The 20,696-nt window shown below is 37.5% G+C and overlaps 2 protein-coding genes across 2 annotated transcripts; both read left to right on the forward strand.

The window, feature by feature from the left end:
* The first annotated feature begins 2,057 nt into the window (after positions 1-2,057).
* On the forward strand, positions 2,058-3,347 carry LOC135674921 (ethylene-responsive transcription factor ABI4-like). The gene has a single exon (XM_065185184.1). It carries the CDS (start codon positions 2,155-2,157, stop codon positions 3,025-3,027), a length of 873 nt encoding a protein of 290 aa, XP_065041256.1. The 5' UTR covers positions 2,058-2,154; the 3' UTR covers positions 3,028-3,347.
* Positions 3,348-5,635: 2,288 nt separating this feature from the next.
* LOC135673274 (plant intracellular Ras-group-related LRR protein 8-like) lies at positions 5,636-14,154 on the forward strand. Its single transcript, XM_065182126.1, has 10 exons — positions 5,636-5,872; positions 7,045-7,139; positions 7,568-7,732; positions 8,478-8,588; positions 8,754-8,854; positions 11,797-11,934; positions 12,726-12,774; positions 12,883-12,948; positions 13,419-13,538; positions 13,772-14,154. The coding sequence occupies exons 1-10, from the start codon at positions 5,698-5,700 to the stop codon at positions 13,892-13,894; spliced, it is 1,143 nt and encodes a 380-aa protein (XP_065038198.1). The 5' UTR covers positions 5,636-5,697; the 3' UTR covers positions 13,895-14,154.
* Positions 14,155-20,696: the final 6,542 nt, after the last annotated feature.

Below are 20,696 nucleotides of genomic sequence, written 5' to 3' on the forward strand. Positions count from 1 at the left end.
TTCAAATGTGTCTATGATTTCTAGACACATTTCAAAATTTTATTTTATTTGAACTTCGACTTGATTTTTCAATTTATCTCAAACTTAATTAAAAGATACATGAGCTCATCTTTTTCTTAAAGCAGAAATACCACTTACTTGAGCCCAGAAAGTGTCTCTCTTTACCACATGTGGAGCGTCGCGCAGCACAAGGTAGTGGGGCGGGTCAGAGCGGGCCCAGCCACATAGGTCCGATGGGAAGGCCATTGCGTAAGCCACTATCCCTTTATACATATGTATATTAATTATCACGTTCCCTTTCCAAATTTAATTGGCACATTCACCTGTTGTCATTGTGATACTAATTTTTTGTCACCATGTCGAAGTTATCAAAGAAATAAGTTAAATTGTGAGAATAATTTTTATATGAAAATATATTGTTTTTTTCTGTAGCTTTATTCTACATTTCCCAACAACATGAAATATTTAGCTCCTTCCATAATATTATGCATGTGGGAATATAGAGTAGGTTGATCCCGACCCTTCAAAGTCGAGATCATGGCAGGAGAAACCGATGGACGGTCGATGTTTGCTTGGAGTTGCGTCCGGTGCAGGGAAGGGGAGAATGGCGGTGTTCGCATGTTTCCTACAATGGTTTTGGGTGGATTAATGTGTTCAGAGGACATGACCAAACGAACGCGTAAAGCTTCACAATGAAGTGTTCGAGTCTCCTCCCTTTTCATTCGAGGTTTACGGTTTGATTCGTGCATGATATCAGCTTTGTGAAAAGGGACGGGTGATCTTTTCACGTCCACGAAAATTAAAGGTGTCTCCGCTACTGTCAAGGTGTGATACATTCCCAAGAATCAATTCGACTCGATGCGAATCGGTATGATATATAGAGTTCTCTAACTTTCTTCTCCTGCGTTCCTGCATCTCTCCATCTTTTACTAGTATTGAAGGCAAAATATGAAGATGCTAATATCATATGACTAAGGGTAGAAAGGATCAGATTACATATATTATTACTTGGATCATAATCTAAACACTTTTAAATTTTGAGTTGAATTAATGTCTGACTTGATATATATTAATCTTAGATTGACTTAAACTCATCTTTTTGATCGGACTACATGAGTTGACCTAAAATTCAGATCGATGCCTGAATAATATGCTGCTTTTGGGATCTTAGTTTGACACAAAGGTGAAGTGATATATGTACGAAAGGGTTACGGCCATTAAAAAATGAGTTGCCTGAGTTATTTCTTTACGTAAGAGATCATTCATACGCATGTTATACGATGTACGTGATGAAGACTAGTATGTGTATGCACAGCCGAAAGCTTGGGTTGATCACATGTGAATCCCCTCCTCCATGTTGAGTCCGAGCCGAGCGCACCTTTCTCTCCAGTATCTATGCATGCACATCCGGCGGCAGAAAGATCACAGATCCGCATCGAACAACACCGAAGGTGAAAACGCAGCACAGATAGCTTCAAACAAAGGAGGAAGCCGAATGGGAAGCTCACGTCTCAGCGCAGTCCCAAGGTGATTAATAATGGCCACCAACAGCAACCGGATGCGACTGTCCCTTTGCATGAAGACAACCTCGCTTGTTCCCGATGCCTTCTCTCCCCTACGCCCCAGCCGCATCACCATGCTCCCGACCGACCCCTCATGCTCTCTTCCACCCCACGAAGAGGCTCATCATGCCACCGGAGCATGGCCCTTGCCATCCCCCGCCCCCCCCCTTCATCACTCACTACCCCCTCCTCCCTGCATGCCTTGTTGCTTTCCGAGGCCGCAATGAGAGCAGCACGTAGCTCCCCAGCAGCTAAAACCAAATGCCAAGCCGAGGCATTATTTGTTTATGTTTTGTGAGGCTTCTTTGGCTTTCTCACCAAGCAAGAGGAGTGTGGCAGGTTGGAAGAAACCAAACGTAGTTGTGGTGCTGCGGCTTCTCAGCCATGCAGTAAAGACTGACGCTTCCACAGTCCACCGCTTCACTTTTCGTCTCTTTTATTATCGCACTATATGTTAATGCTGCTGCGTATGACCACCGCCCTTCCCACCCACAGAGAGCAAGGTTGAGGGAATCCCACCGGCCTCGGCTCTCCTCTCATCTCCCAAGCCCTTCGTCCCTCGCAGACCGACACAGACTACACCTTCCCCGTGATGGATCATCAGCTCCATTCTCCAATAGAACAGCACCAGCTTTCTTTCCAGAGTAGCTCCAGTACTACCAGCGACAACAGCAACAGCAGTACCAACACCACCTCCTCTGCCGCCGCCGCCGCTACCGTCGTTGGGGACGCCGCCGCTGCTGGTCCTAGCAGGAGGGGGAAGGGCAAAGGTGGGCCCGAGAACGGGAAGTTCAGGTACCGTGGAGTGCGGCAGCGGAGCTGGGGGAAGTGGGTGGCGGAGATCCGAGAGCCGAGGAAGCGGACCCGCAAGTGGCTGGGGACCTTCTCCACCGCGGAGGACGCAGCCAAGGCCTATGACCGGGCGGCGCTCATCCTTTACGGCCCACGAGCGCAGCTCAACCTCCAAACCTCCTCCTCCGCTGCCGCAACCGGCCATCACTCCAACAGCACCACCGCTGCAGCCTCCACCACCACTACTCTTCGGCCGCTACTCCCTCGTCCCTCCGGCTTCCCCTTCCCCATACCTCCACCGACCGGCGCCTCCACTTCTTACAACTACCCGCCCCCGTTCCTATACGCCAACATGACCGACAGCACGATCATGGCCCCCGGGCCCGCTATGGAACCACCAAGCGTAGAGGTCGGAGCGTTAGGGACCGCGCCGGGACCGGTCGTGGCTGCGGGGCCTAGCAGCCTCGGCTTCAGCGATCCGGCCATGGAGGAGATCAGCTCCTTGGCAGGGTCGGTCAGTTCGAGCTTATCTCTCTCATGCCCGCCGGTGATGACGACGGAGAGCATGGGCTCGGCGCCACTCGTGTCCTCACCATTGTGGCCTTACGATGACTACGATGTGGCGGCTTCTTGCCTGTGGGATGAGACCGACCCATTCTTCTTCGACATATGACAGTACAAGCAATTAGGGTTTACTTTTGCATGCATGGTGATCCGTTCCAAGAATCCAGAATTCTTCGATTATATTGTTCTTTTCATAAGATTTTTTGTAAATTATTAGCCAGTTTGCGTGTTATACTTCGAAGAAGCATGTAGCTTTGTGGTGAACCGACCGAAGGATTTGCTTTTCTAGGGTTTGGGGATGAACGGAAGAGGAATAAAGAACAAGGGTCCGCTGCATGTAAGGAGGGAGCAACATGCAACAGATGGGTTAGTTTATTATGTATATTTTCTTGGAAGAATGTTACTTGATTGGTTTTTGGAACGATGCTACTTTCTTAGGCGACAATGTCATTATTGTGGATCGAGTGTCCTCTTCAAAGAAATTATGTGACTATGTTGTTTCTTCCTGATTGCATGTTCTTATGTTTTTCTCAAACATAACTCTACAAGATGAAAGCCATTGCTTGTTGAGAAACCTGCTAGATCACAAATACTTTTGTGTATTCATGTCCTTTATGAAACGAAGACACTTTGTTGTTGATGCATATGGATCTGTATGCTGCTACATGTTTTACAAGTTGAAACATGTCTTGAATAGAACAAGAGCATTATGTATCAGGCTACTATTATGTTAGTACTCCATGGACAATGCGATTCTCAGTTGATGGAAGGTTTGTTCTTCGTTGGTGCTCAAGCATGAACTAAATGTATAGGGTTTTCATCTCAACATGGTTCTAACTTCTAATGATGCATCTCATATTTCTACCAAATTCCTGTTTCTCAAAGTAAATTCTATAACAAAATATTGATGTGCCATATTTGTAGTCTGTATATCTGTTAATGTAATCAGATTTAGACTGTTTAGTGTCATTTAAAACACAGACTTGCTTTCTGCAGATGGTTCTTTTGATTGATGTCTTGCATCCTATTGAATTCCCTTCCACCATTATTGTATGTATATACATGACCTTTGATTAAGTGCTCATTAGCATTTCTTCCTATTGAATTCCCAACACATTTTTATAGCAGAAATATCATGTCTTTATCATGGATCATCCGAGGAAAAAACTGTTTTATTTGGAGTGAATATTGCCAATGCTGTGAGTGTCATGAAGTGATGTCTTATCTTAAGCCTTATCAGAAACGAAGTTGCAATCAGGAACAATATTCTTCATTGTTAATTCAAAAGTAGCTATCTTCGCTGCATATTTTGCTTCTTAAGTTGATAGATTGTATCAAGAACTGCCAGTGCTCTACATGGATAACACATACTAATCAGAAATCGAGCTACAGTACCAGAGAGTGTCAAATGCATCATTTCATGCATTCTAAGTTTCCAGGTTTCTGGACTAATTCACGGTCTGTTACCTATATATTTTATGCATATTTTAATATTATTTGTCTTGCAGAATTCTTTGTGAGATCCAAAGCCACAAGCTTTGATTGTTCTCGAGCGATTTCATTTCTTACTTTGGCTGCTTATTTTATTAGTCATTCTTTCCACATTGTTTGAGATTGTAGAAGATATATCAGTTCCCTTAGTATCAAATCCAGGCACTCACCATGCTGCCAAGTTGTGCCAAATAACAGCAGTTCTTGATCTCTGCAACATTGTTATTGCATATATATGTTGTTGCTAAGCATTTTCTTGGACATGTTTTGGATGGATGCCTTCTGTTTTCTAATGTGCTTTTACTTGGGCATATTGCTTCTTCATCAGTGACTGCGCTTCTCTTGTTTTCTGAAAGCAGGCAATGTGGTTGTTTAAAGTTATTTCTCCAGACTAATGTAGAAATATATATTGTGGTGCATGCGATTGTGATTGCATTCTTAAACTGTTTATGCTCCATGAATTGTGAGGAAAACAGCCTTAGAATTCCAACAGTTACTCATTTGAAGCTCAACTTTGTTTCACACAGAATTCACCGACTCGCATTGCAGTAGACAATGGTAAGTATGATCGGATCAAATTCACTTACCCTCTAACCTCTTGCTGTTCTTAAACACCTGTGTTGCTCTGATGCCGTGTGGCAGCTTCCCTTCTGTTCATCCTCACATCAGAGAAACTTGTGCAGCCACGATGAAGCTGTGAATGATTCAGAATAGGCTTCTTATATCAAGCTAATTCAGACAGAAAACTAAGAACAAGGCTGAGGATATGTCCAAAGGGGAAGATGGCCAATGTATCTAATCCTATTAGCAACCATGGCAAGTCTCACGACACTTGCCATATCCCACTCCAAAACCTCACAAAACTCAAACCCATTACAAGCTTAGCCTCGCAAAACAACAGAAACACAATGAGGTATAATAGGCTAATATTACCTCGAATTCCGTCTTCATTTTTCACTCTTTTGTAAAAATAATAATAATTTATTTAAAAATATTTATATCTGGAATAATTTATTATTTTTATTTTCAAGGTTAAGTCATCCAAACTTTCCTCCATTGTGTAATATATATATATATATATATATATATATATATATATATATATATATATATATATATGTTTGACTGTTGAACATTCATTAAGATTCTTATGTTATTAACGTGCCATTGTCGCTTAGATCCCATCACGTAGCTCGCATCTTAAAGCACGTCGTGTTAACGTTATCGGAGGAGGGAGGCGGTTTGAGTGTCACGCTGAAGTCTCGTGAGGGGTAGACGGAGGGGAAGGATGGAAGGGGCGAAGGATGCCGGCGGCGATCGCTCGGCCATTACCGTACAGGTCAAGTTCAGCGGCCGGACGCTGCCCGTCTCCCTCCCTATGGACGCCACGGTTGCCGATCTCAAATCGTTGCTGCAGCCCGTGACCAACGTCCTCACTCGCGGCCAAACCCTAATCTGCAAAGGTACTTCCTCCTTCACCCTCTCCGTTCTCTCTTTCTCACTCGCATCGCAGATCGTGCTTTTTGTTCTGAGCGATTCAGGGTTGTTTGTTCGATTCGTGATGCGGTACTAGGGATAGCTTCCGAGCACTCTGAAACTCATTCAGCTGGAAGTCGATTCAGTGGTGGTAAATGGATAAAGGACAATTGGTGTTGGTTAGCTGCGGGGAGTTCACAATTGATTTGTTACTTTCAGATTATTTCAGATGAAGTGGTTATCATATTTTCGACAGCGGGCAGGCGAATTTATGTAATTTATTGTGTGAAGAAGAAGGTTGTCTCATAAAATATATCTCTAATTTACTTCATATCAATTGGCATGCTCGTGTGCCAACTGATTCAAGCCAAATATTGGCTGCAGCATGGATCAGCATGCAGAGTAATGATATTCTATGATTCATTTAACCTATGCTTAAGGTTTTCTTTTCCTTTCACTAGTGTTTGCACTCTATTATGTCTTTTAGGTGCTCAGTTCTCCTATGTTTGTCAAATAACCCACATTCTTGGGAAAGGCAGGTGCATGAGGAGATAAGGAGAAAAGGAAGGAATACTTAACTGATTTGCACCAGTTAATGGATAGAAAAATATTGGTACTTGTGCATGCCCACTTGTGCTGGAGAGTTTTGTCATGTGTCCATTGGCGCAGGTCATGCCAATCAGCATGCACCATTTAATGGATAGAAAACTATTGGTACTTGTGCATGCCAACTTGTGCTGGAGAGTTTTGTCATGTTTCCATTGGCGCAGGTCATGCCAATCAGCATGACAGAGTAATGCACTTTGTCAAATGGGATGATAATCTTCAAGAAAATGGATATCATTCAAAGAACAAGGCCCTAGATTATATATGAAAAAATCATGTGTTAAACATTATCTTGGAATGAACTCGACAATCTCCCGACCAAGCTTACTTTTCTGGGACACAGTTGTTTTTTCTCTGTCTGGGGATGTAACATGTGTACAGACGTAGAGAGTGACAACCCAAAGTTCAGTAGCGATTTTGTATACCAGGACGTAGTGACTTATAGTGAAATTATGCTTCACTTTGAAACTCAGTCAAGATGCAATGTTTGCAGCATTAGCCATGGGTTTTTGGGATACCCGTAGTTTACAACAGTAACCTATGTCTATTGCAGGAAAGGTTCTTGCAGATAAAGTGAGCTTGAAGTCAGTGCCAGTCACGAATGGCTCCAAGGTTATGTTGATAGCTTCTCAAGGTCTTCATCAAGGGGTAATTTCCTGGCCTTCTTGTTTATGGTTGCTACAGGTGCACTTTATATATGTTGGGAGAAAACCGTTTTTAAAATAGTAAAAAAAGAAGACAAGTGTTAGTTACACCTTTTCACTTTTGTGTTCTAATTGAAGTCATTTGTCTCATGGTAGGTCAAGTCTTTTTTCATAAGCTTCACCCCCTATCATGATAAACTATATCGAGGATGTTTTGGTCTTAAAAATCTTTTGGAAATTCATTTAGGCCTGTGTATGCACTCTAATTTTTCATCTTATTAATGGTCTTAAATTTTTTTGGAAATTTAATTAAGCCTGCTGATTACTAGAACTTGAAAACTTATTCATGGAGTTTATCAAATTGTTAACTAATGCTGAAGATCAGACCAAATATGTTGAGACATTTTTAACAAGAGCATCTTTCTTGAACAGGATGGTCCCATAACCAAAGATGCTGCTACTCAATCAATCAGCCCAAGGAAGCTTCTTGATACTAAACAAACTCAAGTTAGTCACACAAGGACAAATGTTGAGAAAAGTCGGTCTGAAAGATGGAAGTTGACTGGTGTTGTAGCTCTATCAGAGTGTCATTTGGAGGTACACAACAAAGGAGTTGATTTACAAATGAATCTTTATTCTTTCTGAATATACATTTCGAGAATAACTACTGCTCGTCGTTATGTCTTAATTAACTTTTTTAATTAGATATTTTTATAATAAATGTGTATAGATCACTAAATATAATTGTGTGCTTGAATGTTGTGCTTGCTTTTACTCAAAGTGCTATGTCCTGTTTATGCTCTATTGATCACTAGCACCAGGTTGTGATTTAGTTTATTCATGTTTTTGAGAAGCCATGAAACCTATGATCCAGAAATGCTTTACTTTTGGAATTCTGGAGATTGCTCTGATTAATAGTTTCTTTAGTTGTGCTATACCTAGTATTGTTTTTTATATAATTCTGATACAATGTGAAGCATAACCATTTGCACATTTAGGGTGCTAATGTGGTTTCATCTGATAACTAGTTGAGGTACTGAATTTGTATTTATTGTGTTTCTCCATTCATATTTTGATAATTCTCTTTAAAGCTCTCTACAATATAGTGTGTACATGTCTTATTGAAATTAATTTATTTTAGTTTCGCTCAACCATTTATTTGACCCGAGTTATATTGAAAGCCTGCCATACTAGTCTCATTTGACTTAAGTTATTCTAATTGGGATTGGGCTGCCAATGAACATGTTCTATATATATTTATTTATTTATTTATATGGGGTGAAATATATAGCTTGCTTTTCTTCCTTTTAAACTCGAGAATCCTTTGTGTATACATTGATAGGCAATGCCTGAAGAAGTTTGGTCTTGTGGACATTCTGTAAGAGTATTGGACGTCAGCAACAACTTGATTAGAGATGTACCAACTAAAGTTGGTGATTTGAAGTTGCTGAATGTAATTCTCTTTGCCTTTTTTTGCCCAGTTGGTTCAAGTTGTTTGGTCTCACTAGAACTTCTTATATCTTATGTTTTATAATTCTGAGGCTTTTGAAGGCTACTACTGATGTATATTTCAAGAATGCAGCAAATTTTTTATTCTGGCTTTTCTTCATATGTCTAGAAATTGTTGCTGAATGCAAATAATATAACAGATGAGAGCATAAGCTGGGAGGGTCTATCATCTTTAAAGTGTTTGACTATCTTATCATTAAGCCATAACTAGTAAGTATCAGATTGATACTTCTGATATATGATTGTTTTTTATTTAATTTATGTGTCAATTATTTTATTTGTGTCATAATGATAATTCTAGGAATCTATATGTGTCAACTGATTAATTTATGAAACATTGATTTGAAGGTTGGCTAATAGTTTATTGTTTACTTTATATGAATCTGATGAATATTCTTGTCAGTTGATTGAAGGGTTCATTTTGAATTAAATAAACAAGTTTTATAGGAACCTCTTGGTCGGTCAAGTTTGGGCTGATGTATAGAAGCACCACATCACCTTATGCTTCTAAAAGCCAAAATTATATGTTTTGCAACTTGTTTTTATGGTATTTAGGCTTTCTTGAACTGTATTTTCTTCCAAAACATAAACCTTTTTTTTAAGAATCTATAAATGTTAGAGATAAAATAAGCAGAATGATTGATAGAGTGTCACTCCACATATAGAACTTTTAGACTTAAACCACTCATAATTTGCAGGCCAGCATACATTTGTGTTGGTGTTTTTGAAATATAATGCACTTTAAACTTTACAAAATGAGTAAAAAGTGCCATAAGAAGCCATAGGTTAAGCAGTAAAGATGGAGATAAAAAGCCCTGAAGTTGCACTCTGCCACCGAGATGTTATTAGATCTGTGAATAAGAAACAAAGTTTTGCCATCAATGCATCCTTCCACAAGAAATCCATCTGATTTAAGTTGAAGCTAATTAGGTGGCGGAGGTTTCTGCCTAATTCAAGGTATTGAGGCACATTGTTCTCGTAAAAAATATAGGAAGAGGCAATGCAGTTTGTGGTCATTGCAAAGACCCCATGCATCAAGAGGAAAGTTTCGCCTGGTGGCTGCGAAAGAGGAGTTTGTTCCTTTGCTTCAATTGAAGCAAAAGAGTTTTATAAATGCAAGACAATGATAATAATATTAAGTACCGAACGTATCCAATTTGGATCCTGATTTAGCCAGTCACCATCAGCACAACTCTTGATACTCTTGAATCAGCATGACAATCAGACTTGAACAACAGTCCAATAGCAAGCCATAAAGTGTCACTAGAAGAACAGCTATGTAAAATTGTCCATTAGGACCACAAGAAACACAAGTCTGGTTGCCAGAGATTCCAATGGAATTAAGCCAGGGTCCAGTTGGAAAAAAATTCATTTGTATTTCCATGGGAAAGTTTTGAACATAGGGACAATATGAACTTATGAGCTTAGGCCCCCTACCTGGCTCTCTCTCCTCTTGGCTGGGTCTGTACTGTTGAATCTATAGATACTTTTGGAGGTCATCTCATCATTAACATCCATGCGCCAAATCTAGATGGCATCATTGTGATTGGTTGGCACCAAATATCAACATGAATTACAAGGGCTGGGTCACAAAAGGTCAAGAATAATGTCTACCTGTTCAATGGCTATGCTCCATTAGATCTGATACTACTATAGTTAGACACAGAATGCATGTTCATGAACATAGGAAGCCTAGGAATCATTCACTAAATATTAGCATTTTTGCCATCATTATTAATTGGGAGGAATCAGCTTTAAGAACAGTCAGAGTGGGTTCAACCACAAGTTCTAGAAACAATATTTTGGATCATGAATATTCCATGGTGTTGGTTTCATATTTGGCCCTAGTGATGCTCACCTGATCAGACAAGGAATTATTAAGGTAAAGCAAGAAATCCTGGAGAGGCCCTTAAAGTGCTGAGATAGCACACAGCAAGCTTTCTAGAGTTGTAGGAGAAAAAGAGAACATAGTTGCTGGATTCTAACACAACTGTGTCTTTCACTAGAATTTTGCCCTGGAATGTCTTGTATACACCATATAGGTCTTTCAGATGTTTGACTCAATGTAATGAAATGTCTAACATACACAATATATACTAAAGTAGTTTAAGAACACTGGAAGAGTTGAACATGGTTTCTAGAATTTACATGGTCTTAGTTGAATAGAACTTCAGTAACATGGTGGCACACCGAATGCAGCCTTACTATTATTTGCATGAAACTATTTTTTTCCAACAACTTTCACTTTAGAAGTGCAATGTGTTACCTGGAAAACCATGTGTTGATTGTGATCCTCTTTTCTGCCTGCTTCCTATTATTTCTGAACACCGTGATCTGTTTCATAGTCTTTTGTCTGGCTTCAAAAAATTGCCACAGTATTTGATACAAGCCATTCAACTGGCAATTCATTTTTATCTTCAGCCTCCCTTGTAGACATTCCTATATATACCTTGCTCTTTTTGTTAATGTAAATTAATGCAGTAAAAACATTATTGTTGGATGTATCTGCATCGTCAATTAGTGAAAGTTCATTTTCGTACACTTTCAAACATAAATTGGTTCTGTATACTCCCATAACTCTTTTATACGTGCTATTTTTAAGTTTAGCAAGGCAGATCATAGAAATTTTGTTATATATGAAAATATTGGTCATTTGATGAAATTAATGTGATAAATTCAGATCTTTTTATTCCTCATCATTCTTAATTCTACTGATTCCTTCTTCATCTTACTAATTTGATTTTTAGTAATAAACTTAAGTTTTTGATCCCTCATATTCTTCGGATAGTGATTCTGGTTGTCAGATGCCCACTCTTTTGTTAATTTACTCAAAAAATGAGTTGGTTCCAGGTGATCTTAGATATATCTTTTTGTTGCCTTTGTTTCTTCATGTTGGTTTGCTTAATGAATCTTAAATGGTTTTCTTGATTTAGTTTTCTATTATACATGGTGACATGCTACATCGGTCAAACTTCTACAATTGTGGTTATATGTATTTGCTATGATATTCTTTTATGCCAAAGAGGTGTCCTATTATGTCTTGTTAGGCCCTCCATAATGAGTATATCTTTTATTAAGAAAGATTCTAAGCTAGTTTACTTGTAATCTTTGCTTTTAAGTTAACTTGACAAATTGTTTTGTTATTTTGGCAGTTTAACTACGTTGCCATCTGCAGTGGGTACCTTGACTTCTCTTTGCCAACTTCATATTGCAAATAACAAGATAACAAGCTTACCTGATGAATTAGGATTGCTCAATCAACTTCAAATTCTGAAGGTGGCCAACAACAGGTATTATCTTTTTCTGTTACATAATTAATTTAATGTTTCACATATCACAAGCTTCAGATATAAGTAGAGCATCTTATTTATGTTTAAATACTAAATGATTAGATAAATTATGTGGAGTGACTGTTCTGAAAGGTACTAGTGACAAAATGGACAAAGTAATGCAACAAGTGCATAGACCATACCTTAGAAGTTCTCCCTCCCTCAGTACATATTGACAAGTTTGCATGTTTAAAAATAGAAAGTAGGTTTTCTCAACAGTCCAAATTATTGCTAGAATTGAGAAGGCCAACAATGACAACCAGAACTGAGGTCAATAAAGTAGTTACCTTCTCAAAATCTCAACATATGTTTCTCTCATCATACATATACTACTGATGTAGTGATCATTAAACATTATTATTGCTATTGCTATCACCATCATACAATTTTTCAGATTTGATGAATTAACATTACTAAGAATTTGAACGTAAAAAAGCTTCACTTTTTGGAGGTGAAAATTTTGACACCTGGTCAAGGTATACACGCACATAAAGAGTACTCAGCAAGGGATCATGTGACAAAAGATCTGAGGCTGCTTGCCTTTATATTTGCTACGTGGAATTGGCATATAAAGAGAATATACACAAGGATGTTAGTCGATATTATTATAATTTGTCAGTTTAAGTACTCTTTTAGACACTATTAGTTTATGTCTTACTACCCGTGGAAATCATGTGGAAATGAATTTATATGTCTATATATTTTTTGTTTTTTTTTTTCTTTTTTGACATTTTTCCACCATCTAATGGCAGGTTGAGCTCCATGCCTTCATCTATAGGAAATTGTCGAGCCCTGGTTGAGGTAATTGTGCCCTTGCTATATGCATATCTAGGACTTTGCTGTGAAAAAAAAAAAAAAAGGCATACATTAATGTATCGCATCATCAATTTGATTTTTTCACTGATGCAGATTGATTTATCATGTAATCTACTAGTTGATCTGCCAGAGACAGTTGGGAATTTGCAAGATTTAAAGGTCGTATTCTTCTTGATATTTGTAGGAATTATGAAGTTTCTACCAAGTAAAGAACTTTACAAGTTGAATTGTTTATTTGTGTCTAGTAAAAAATAATGAAAACATGTACTTAAGAATTTATTTTTTATCAAGCAATACACTTCCATTTTGATTTTGATGCCATAGTTTGTTCATTGTTGTTAAAATAATTTGTGTGCGAACAGATGCTCGCTTCATAGTTATGCTTGTGGAACATTAATTACTTTCTGTTGTAGCGTACACATTTTTGTTCAGTTATACTGAACAGGTGTACAATTCTTTTTCTCTAGCTGTATGGAACCTTTTAGGCAGATGTATTTAGGCAGCTTTATATGTTCAAGTTTTAGCAATTGGTTACACTGTTGCTTCTTTTTTTTCCATCTTGCAGTGATTATGTAGTTTATTTTACTGTATCAGTAGTTATTGCTCATGATTTTTTGCCTGTGGTGCAGGCTTTGATTCTTAGAAACAATGGTCTTAAATCCCTTCCTCCAACATTATTTAAAATGTGTTATCAGCTGTCAACGCTTGATCTTCATGGCACAGAAATTACAAATGACTTTCTTCGCCAGGTACTGCTAGCTTATATTCTGATTTTTTTTTTTCTTTTGCAATCTTTTTTCTTCTGTGGCTGGAACATGATGGCTTGGAAAAGGGTGAAAGCAGAAAGAGATGTTCATGTTCTATTTTAGTCTGCATGAGTTATTGTTTTGTATTTAATACTCCATGCTTCTCTGTATCATATTTTTGTGTATATGTGTATATTTCATCTTTTTAAAATCTTGTCTCTTGAAATGTTAAATAGATTGAAGGATGGGAAGATTTTGATGAACGAAGGCGGTCAAAGCATCAGAAACAACTTGATTTCCGTGTGGGATCCTCAGGAGTGTTTGACGAGGGTGCTGATGATGACAGGGCCCTTAAATAGGGTTAATTGCTCTAGGTATTAGATGAGCTTATTCCTTTTTCTTATAAAGTTTATCAGTTGCTCGTTGATGATTATATTTGCTGGTAGAGTTTATGATTGACTAGAAAACTTATGAGATATACGTGTATGATTCCACAGCAGGTTTATCTCTATCCGCCACAATTCACTCTATTTCTGGTCTGTTGTAATGGTTTTACTGTAGCTTCGTGATCTGTAATGGTGGGATATCTATTCAAATATTTTTTTTATGTTAGCACGCACCCGAAAGGTCTCCAGTGGCATATAACATAGGCACAGTAACTACCCTGTGGCTTTTCTCGTATGGTGAAAGTGGCCATCAAGTTTACTTCTTTGGTACTTTTGTCCGGTGGTATTTCTCTGCAGGGTTTGGCAATTTATTGAATGAGCATTTATAAGAAAAATATAAAGCAATGTATTATTAACAATAGAAGTTAAATTTATGATATGTTTTAAGATTATTAATCAAGTTTTATGATCATAAAATTTTATCTTAGGATTTACTGTGATCAGATTTAATTGTTAAGTTACTAAAGATATGTCGTAACATATCATAATAATTTTTTCTTTAAGAATAATAAGTACTATAGTAATTCTATGTATTATGAGACAAAGCACTCGAAAATAATTAATATCAATTAAGAATTTAAATTTAATTGTATTTATTGTTGATTCATTTATTATAACTATAGTATTGTCATGTAAAATGTTTGAAATAATATATTCTTTTAATTGAGTCAGTGTGTAATAGGACGATAATACGTTTATAGATTAAATAATGTTTTTTTTTCTCTTTCTTCTGTCACATCTCAACAACTCTTATTTAGGAGACTGACTTATTTTATCTTTGAGTCTGATCTTGTATTCAATAACTGTTGTGTATATGAGTTGTCGATTCAGGTGTATTGTTGATTCACTTGTATTTGTCATCTTTGCATTTGTGATCGATTCATCCCAAGTCCATTAGGCTGCGTCCGTCCTTGAGGACCTGAATGAGCCACAACTGGTTCGGCACTATGGTCAAAACCCGACCTTCTCCCAGCTTGAATACCATCATTAGTAAAGCAAAAGACAACTAATCATTTTCTTTACACACCACCACGACCGCTGCCGCCTCACTTGGTGACATCATTTGCTAATGCCTTCCCTTCTCTCTCAGTGACCAGTCTTTCTTCCCTGATGCTGATGGCCACCATCGCCTCCACAGGCACTGTGGAGGCATCATCATAGCTCTGGATTCATTCAACTAAAATAGTTGTGGAGTCGTAATTCCAACCAAGTTGAGTTCCTATCTGCTCCACTGCTTTGAAGTTTTAACTTCCTGTCTCCACCAGATGAAATTTACATGCATTTTTCTGTGCCGACATTTAAATCCCCCTGTTTTTGCGTGTATGACCGACGACACCGTAGAACTTTGTGTTTGCCGACCTCACAGTGTGTTGGAAAACATTGTTACTGATGATGGTCTGTCTGTCGATCCTTATTTACCGAGTTCAATCTGCCTTGGAGAAACAACTTTGTAGTCCTGCGTGGAAAGATAATTAATCTGTGGAAGGAGTGTTCGGCAGATCGAGTTTCATAATGTCGAATACTTCTCCCTCTAGTTGTTACTTTTAAAATGGTGCTGATATCATAAAATTATTATTACTAATGTTGTAAGTATAAAAATTATAATATATTATTATTATATAAAAAAATTAATGTAAAAAAATCAAATAATGATAGGTCATATATATATATATATATATATATATATATATATAATGTGTATCCTTTTTTATATCATTCAAAAAGTTTTTATCCGATTTACAAATACATTATGATTGGATCCGAATACTATAGATCTTCAACAAAAACTAGACTCGTTTCTTCTCTCTTCATGTTCTTAAACTACTATAAACAATGGATTAGAGATAAAGTGATAATGAGAAAATATATGTAATCTCTTAATAACCGGCTTACATGACTAATGAAAGATGTAAGTCTTACCTATTTAAATAATTAGGAGAGTCTATTCCATTGAAATCATCTTCTAACAAATTATATCATAATTAAATTTTCTTTCAATTGATTGATGATTATTATTAAAAATATAATCATATCTATAATGTATTTTTATCTAATTATATAAAATTATATAATCTTATAAATATATTAAATCTTATTGCAATTATTATTGTTATATTTTTATACATTTCAAGAAGGTGTATACTCTCCTCCAACAAATAGAGATTTCTTTGAAGGGCGCCCAAAAGAGATGGATGCATATGAGTTTGATCGATCTCATCATATGAAATATTCAAACATTATCAATTAATCTTCTGTTTTGCCGCATTATAATAAAGTCTATCTTCAAATTATTTCTTCCAGTATTTTATTCATCTTCCTCTATTTCAGCAATTATTAAACATTATGTCCATGTCATCTATCTTTAATATCTTGCATCATAAAGTAACGCTGCTTAAATAAATTTACATACATAGCATAGTGAACCCTCTAATTAGGCTTTGATCAGGTCATTCAAATCGGATTCAAATTTGGGTGGTGCTGTTGGTGAACTTATGTGTCGATGCCGAGGAATCAGCACGGCTTGGTCCAAGGGTCGATGTCCAGAGTTTTCGATCGTTTGGAAGAAGTGCTGGAGCCGACTGGATCAAGGGTCGGGACGATTGTGCCTCCGGGGGTGGTCGAGTTCCTGCACACATGCTTTGGTCGGGGAGGTTCCCGACTTGGGCCCCTTGTAGATTAAGTTAATGGTCTTATTTTTTCTCTTACCCCCGGCCAGGTGTCGACTAGGGGTTTTAATACTGTTGCTCGAGGATCGATTGTATACGGACTTGGCGCGACGATGAGATAGTATCTTCGTATGCCCGCCGCCCGATATGCATGGAGCGATGCCATACGACGCGGTCCTGAGCTTTCCGGGATGGGATTTACCGAGGGGGTGTCTCCCTGTATGAGCTTCGGTTCGGCGCGGGAAGTCATCCCTCGTGCTGACTCGACAGGGGTGTGACATAGCATGAGTCATAATATGGTCGGGATCTAAAATATACCCTATCAGGTGCAATCGGTGAGACTCGACCTGCCTTCTCTACCTCAAACAACTTGATCTGCTTGCAGAGCTAATATTCGGTGCTCATGTCTAATTTAAAGAGCGCTTCTGTTAGCTTGTGACCAAATTCATGCTCGTCGTACACAAACAACTTATCTTTTGAGATTCTAAGCTTAAAATCTATCTTCGTCACTTTATCTTTTGAGATAAAAGAAATAGAATGACGGGGAGAGAATGAGAGGCATACACAGAGTCGACGATCCAAACCATACAAACTCGTCGGTATCAAAGCCATCACACTCGTTGCCATCCCCCAACAAACTGCCTTCACCATCGAACCTGACGTAACCCACGCAGTAGCCTTTGATTAGATGACACCCCTCCCTGAATGATTGAAGGAATCCTTTGTGACCCCGTCAACGAATGGCAGCAACGTGTCCACCGGAAGGGAGAGGAGACACCGAGGGATACGCTTATGGGTGAGGCATGGCTTGCACCACCACTGCTTTCTTTTGCCTCTTCTACGAAACCTCTTCTGCGTTCCAACGCTTTCTCCTTCTTGCAAGGAAGGCTTGCCAACAAAGGGAGACCGAGAGAGCAATGCGCTACTGTCGATTAAGGGGAGGAAGAAGGATGATAATTCGTACGATGCCAACCACGATGGTCTATAATAATTCCGCACCCAACACCAACCAAAATGGTACGCTCTGAGTTAATGGGTGAACTGTCCATTTCCCGTGATAAAAACTCTCTATCTAGTCTTTGATGCATTCCTCTTCTTTCACCAGCACATGTTAAGAGAATTTACTCTCGTCCACCCTAACGAGATGATCCAATCTTGCTATATATGCCTTGCCTGCATTCCTCGAGAGAAAGTAATTGTTGTACTCATCTCTTTAAATCAAAGTTTCATGTATACATCCCTGCAAAGCTTATGAACTCATTCTCTCATAGTCAAAATGGTTTTGTCAATACACCTTAAAAACAGATATGATGGCATTATAATCTATACATATATAATGATAACATTTTTTCCTGCTCGAAGTGGGCAAGAATAATGAAGAAGGTAAAAAGCACACATTTAAGGCTCTGTCGGTGGCTCACAGTCCTAAAACAAAGGCTACAGTCTAAAGGTTGCTTAGAGTTTTAGCTTCTATATGCAATCCATAATATAGCACATAAATAGATTTGTGAGGGTCCATTTGTCATGCTTTTTCCAGTCAGATGTGGATTCTCAAACATGTAGTAGGTTCGACTTCCATTTCCCACTCAATCATGGCTAGGCTCTCTCCTGGCATCTGATACCACGGAGAGACTGTGTTCTTCGGTCATACAATACAGTGTCGTCTTTACAGATCCATCCTATGAGGCTACACCAACTAAAAAAAGAGGGTGAAGAAATATCTCTTGGGAGATTTATGTCAACATCCCTAACGTGATCAATCAGCTGCCATGAGTTTGGTTCTTCAAGGTCACACCAGGCGTCTCAATGTGACTTCTTTTTCCTTTTCTTCTGCTTGTGGGGGAGTTCGCATGTCACATCTGCAAGTTCTCCTTGTCAAAAGCCACATCAAAATGAAGTTTGTTTTGACCTTCTTTCTTGAAGAAGTTGATGAATCGTCAATGGTCTATCGCAAGTGCAGATGTTCACAAGGGAAGATAAAGATGTTCTTATGATCTCGAGGCTATATAAAAATACATATATGATCTCAAGGATATATAAAAATACATATGTAAAACCTTAACAATACCTATCTATCTATACATAATCTTTCCTAGAGATATTTGTCTATCAATCTGAAAAAAAATATAATTATAACTTAATATTAATTTCAAAATTTAATCATCATTTACCAAGTATTTCATTATAAATGTAAATTTCGACATAGAAATTATAATATCCTAGTTAGTCCCACGTCTATGGATAAGATTAAGATTGACTTATAAGGGTCTAGCGAGTATATTATTATCAACTTTAACCTAAGCATTTTAGCCAATGATTTGAGCTAATCAAAGTTGATAGATCAGTTAGCCCATCAAGTTTGGATTGTAATATTTGGTATCAAAGTCGACTTAGTATTTGAACATAGTGAAGAAGCTCGAGTAGGAAAAAACTATCCGTAAATAGAGTCAAAGGACTCATCACATCGTGAAGCCACCATTAGACTACGACTCACATGTATCATACATGGTTTGATCTAGACTATGCTATGCCTTGATGAGGATAGCAAGCCCTTAAGTGAAAAAAATTATAATACTTCGATTAGAGCTTAGTAGAAAATGATACCTAGAAATATTATAATATAATATTTAAGAATAATTACTAAAATGAGAACTCAAAAGAATATATTTTTGTATTTTTCATTCCATATTATTATGATGGCTATGTATGAAAAATAAATAAATATTTAAAGAAAAATGACATAATGGAAGAAATGATAAAGAAAGAGGTGCTTGATTGCATTTAAAGAAATGGTGGTATAGGTGAGGTGAAAGTAAAAGAAGATATAACCTTTTTTTCTTCCAAGATATCATTTTCACAAAAGGAATATTTTTTACTTGGGATAATTTTCACATTCACTGAGGAAAGAAGAAACCTGTTGATGCCTTCTACTGGCAATTCATGTTGACAAAGAAGCTGGAATTTGCTGTATATTCTACAAATCTCATTGCAGGGATGTGATGGAGACTCACAGTCTGCAAGCCTTCCAGCAATGTAAAAGGGAGACCAGTTTAGTTTTGGGAGGAAGAGAACCTGTAGATTGAGTTTGATGAGCCTTTCACACCCATCCAAAACAATCTTGTTTGCCTCCCCTTCCCAGAATGAATTCCCTTTCAGATGTTAATGTTGTTGTAGACAGGCAAAGTGTCATGTGTTCTATTCCAATCATTTATGTGCATGTACTTGTCATTTCTCTTTTATATATTGAAGCCATTTTCTTGAGTCAAAATCTTTGAAATCATAGTAATTATCCTTCAATGGAGGTTTTCTTATTATCATCATCCTTCATGTCAGAAAAACAAAAACAAAAGAAAAGAAAAGAAAAGAAAGACATGAAGTCAGATTTATCTGAAAAATAAATATTCTTTATGTTCTAGACAAAGCATGAGAGAGATAAATCTCAATATGTTTTTATCCTTGATGCTGACTGATCACATGAGCAATATGAGCCTCCTTTAAGAGTTGCTACTATTGCATATAAGCACTGGTATAATAAATATGTTCTATTTAGTGCAAAGCTAATTGTTACTGTTTCCCTTCATTTTCTTGGATCTAAGGTGGGTGCAATTGACATATAGGTTAAATTATTATGTTTGATTTAGTAGATGGTAATCACTGACCTCAACAAACCATGCCCTTAGTTGGAAAGTCAATTGCTGGTTGGTGATTTACAAAAAGAAATAGATGAATTATTAGCTTCTCTTTCATATCATCTCAAACCATAACCAAGCCATACTACAAATTTACGAGACATGCTTTTATTACATTAGTAACAATTGACAAAATACACCTTAAATTGATGTACCAAACCCATTTTCTAAAGATTAAGAGTTAAAAAAAATAAAAATAAAATATATAATACATATAAGTTGAGATGTAATTTTATATTTTTTATTAAAAGAATCAAAATATAATAGTTCCTCATTTATTAAATATAATTAAATTATTTATACTATATGCATACTTGCTGCATGGATGATTAAGAACATGCAATTCCTCCTTGTATATTC

The sequence above is a fragment of the Musa acuminata genome, chromosome BXJ1-5, assembly GCF_036884655.1.
Source record: "Musa acuminata AAA Group cultivar baxijiao chromosome BXJ1-5, Cavendish_Baxijiao_AAA, whole genome shotgun sequence".
In the NCBI taxonomy this organism is placed as follows: domain Eukaryota; kingdom Viridiplantae; phylum Streptophyta; class Magnoliopsida; order Zingiberales; family Musaceae; genus Musa; species Musa acuminata.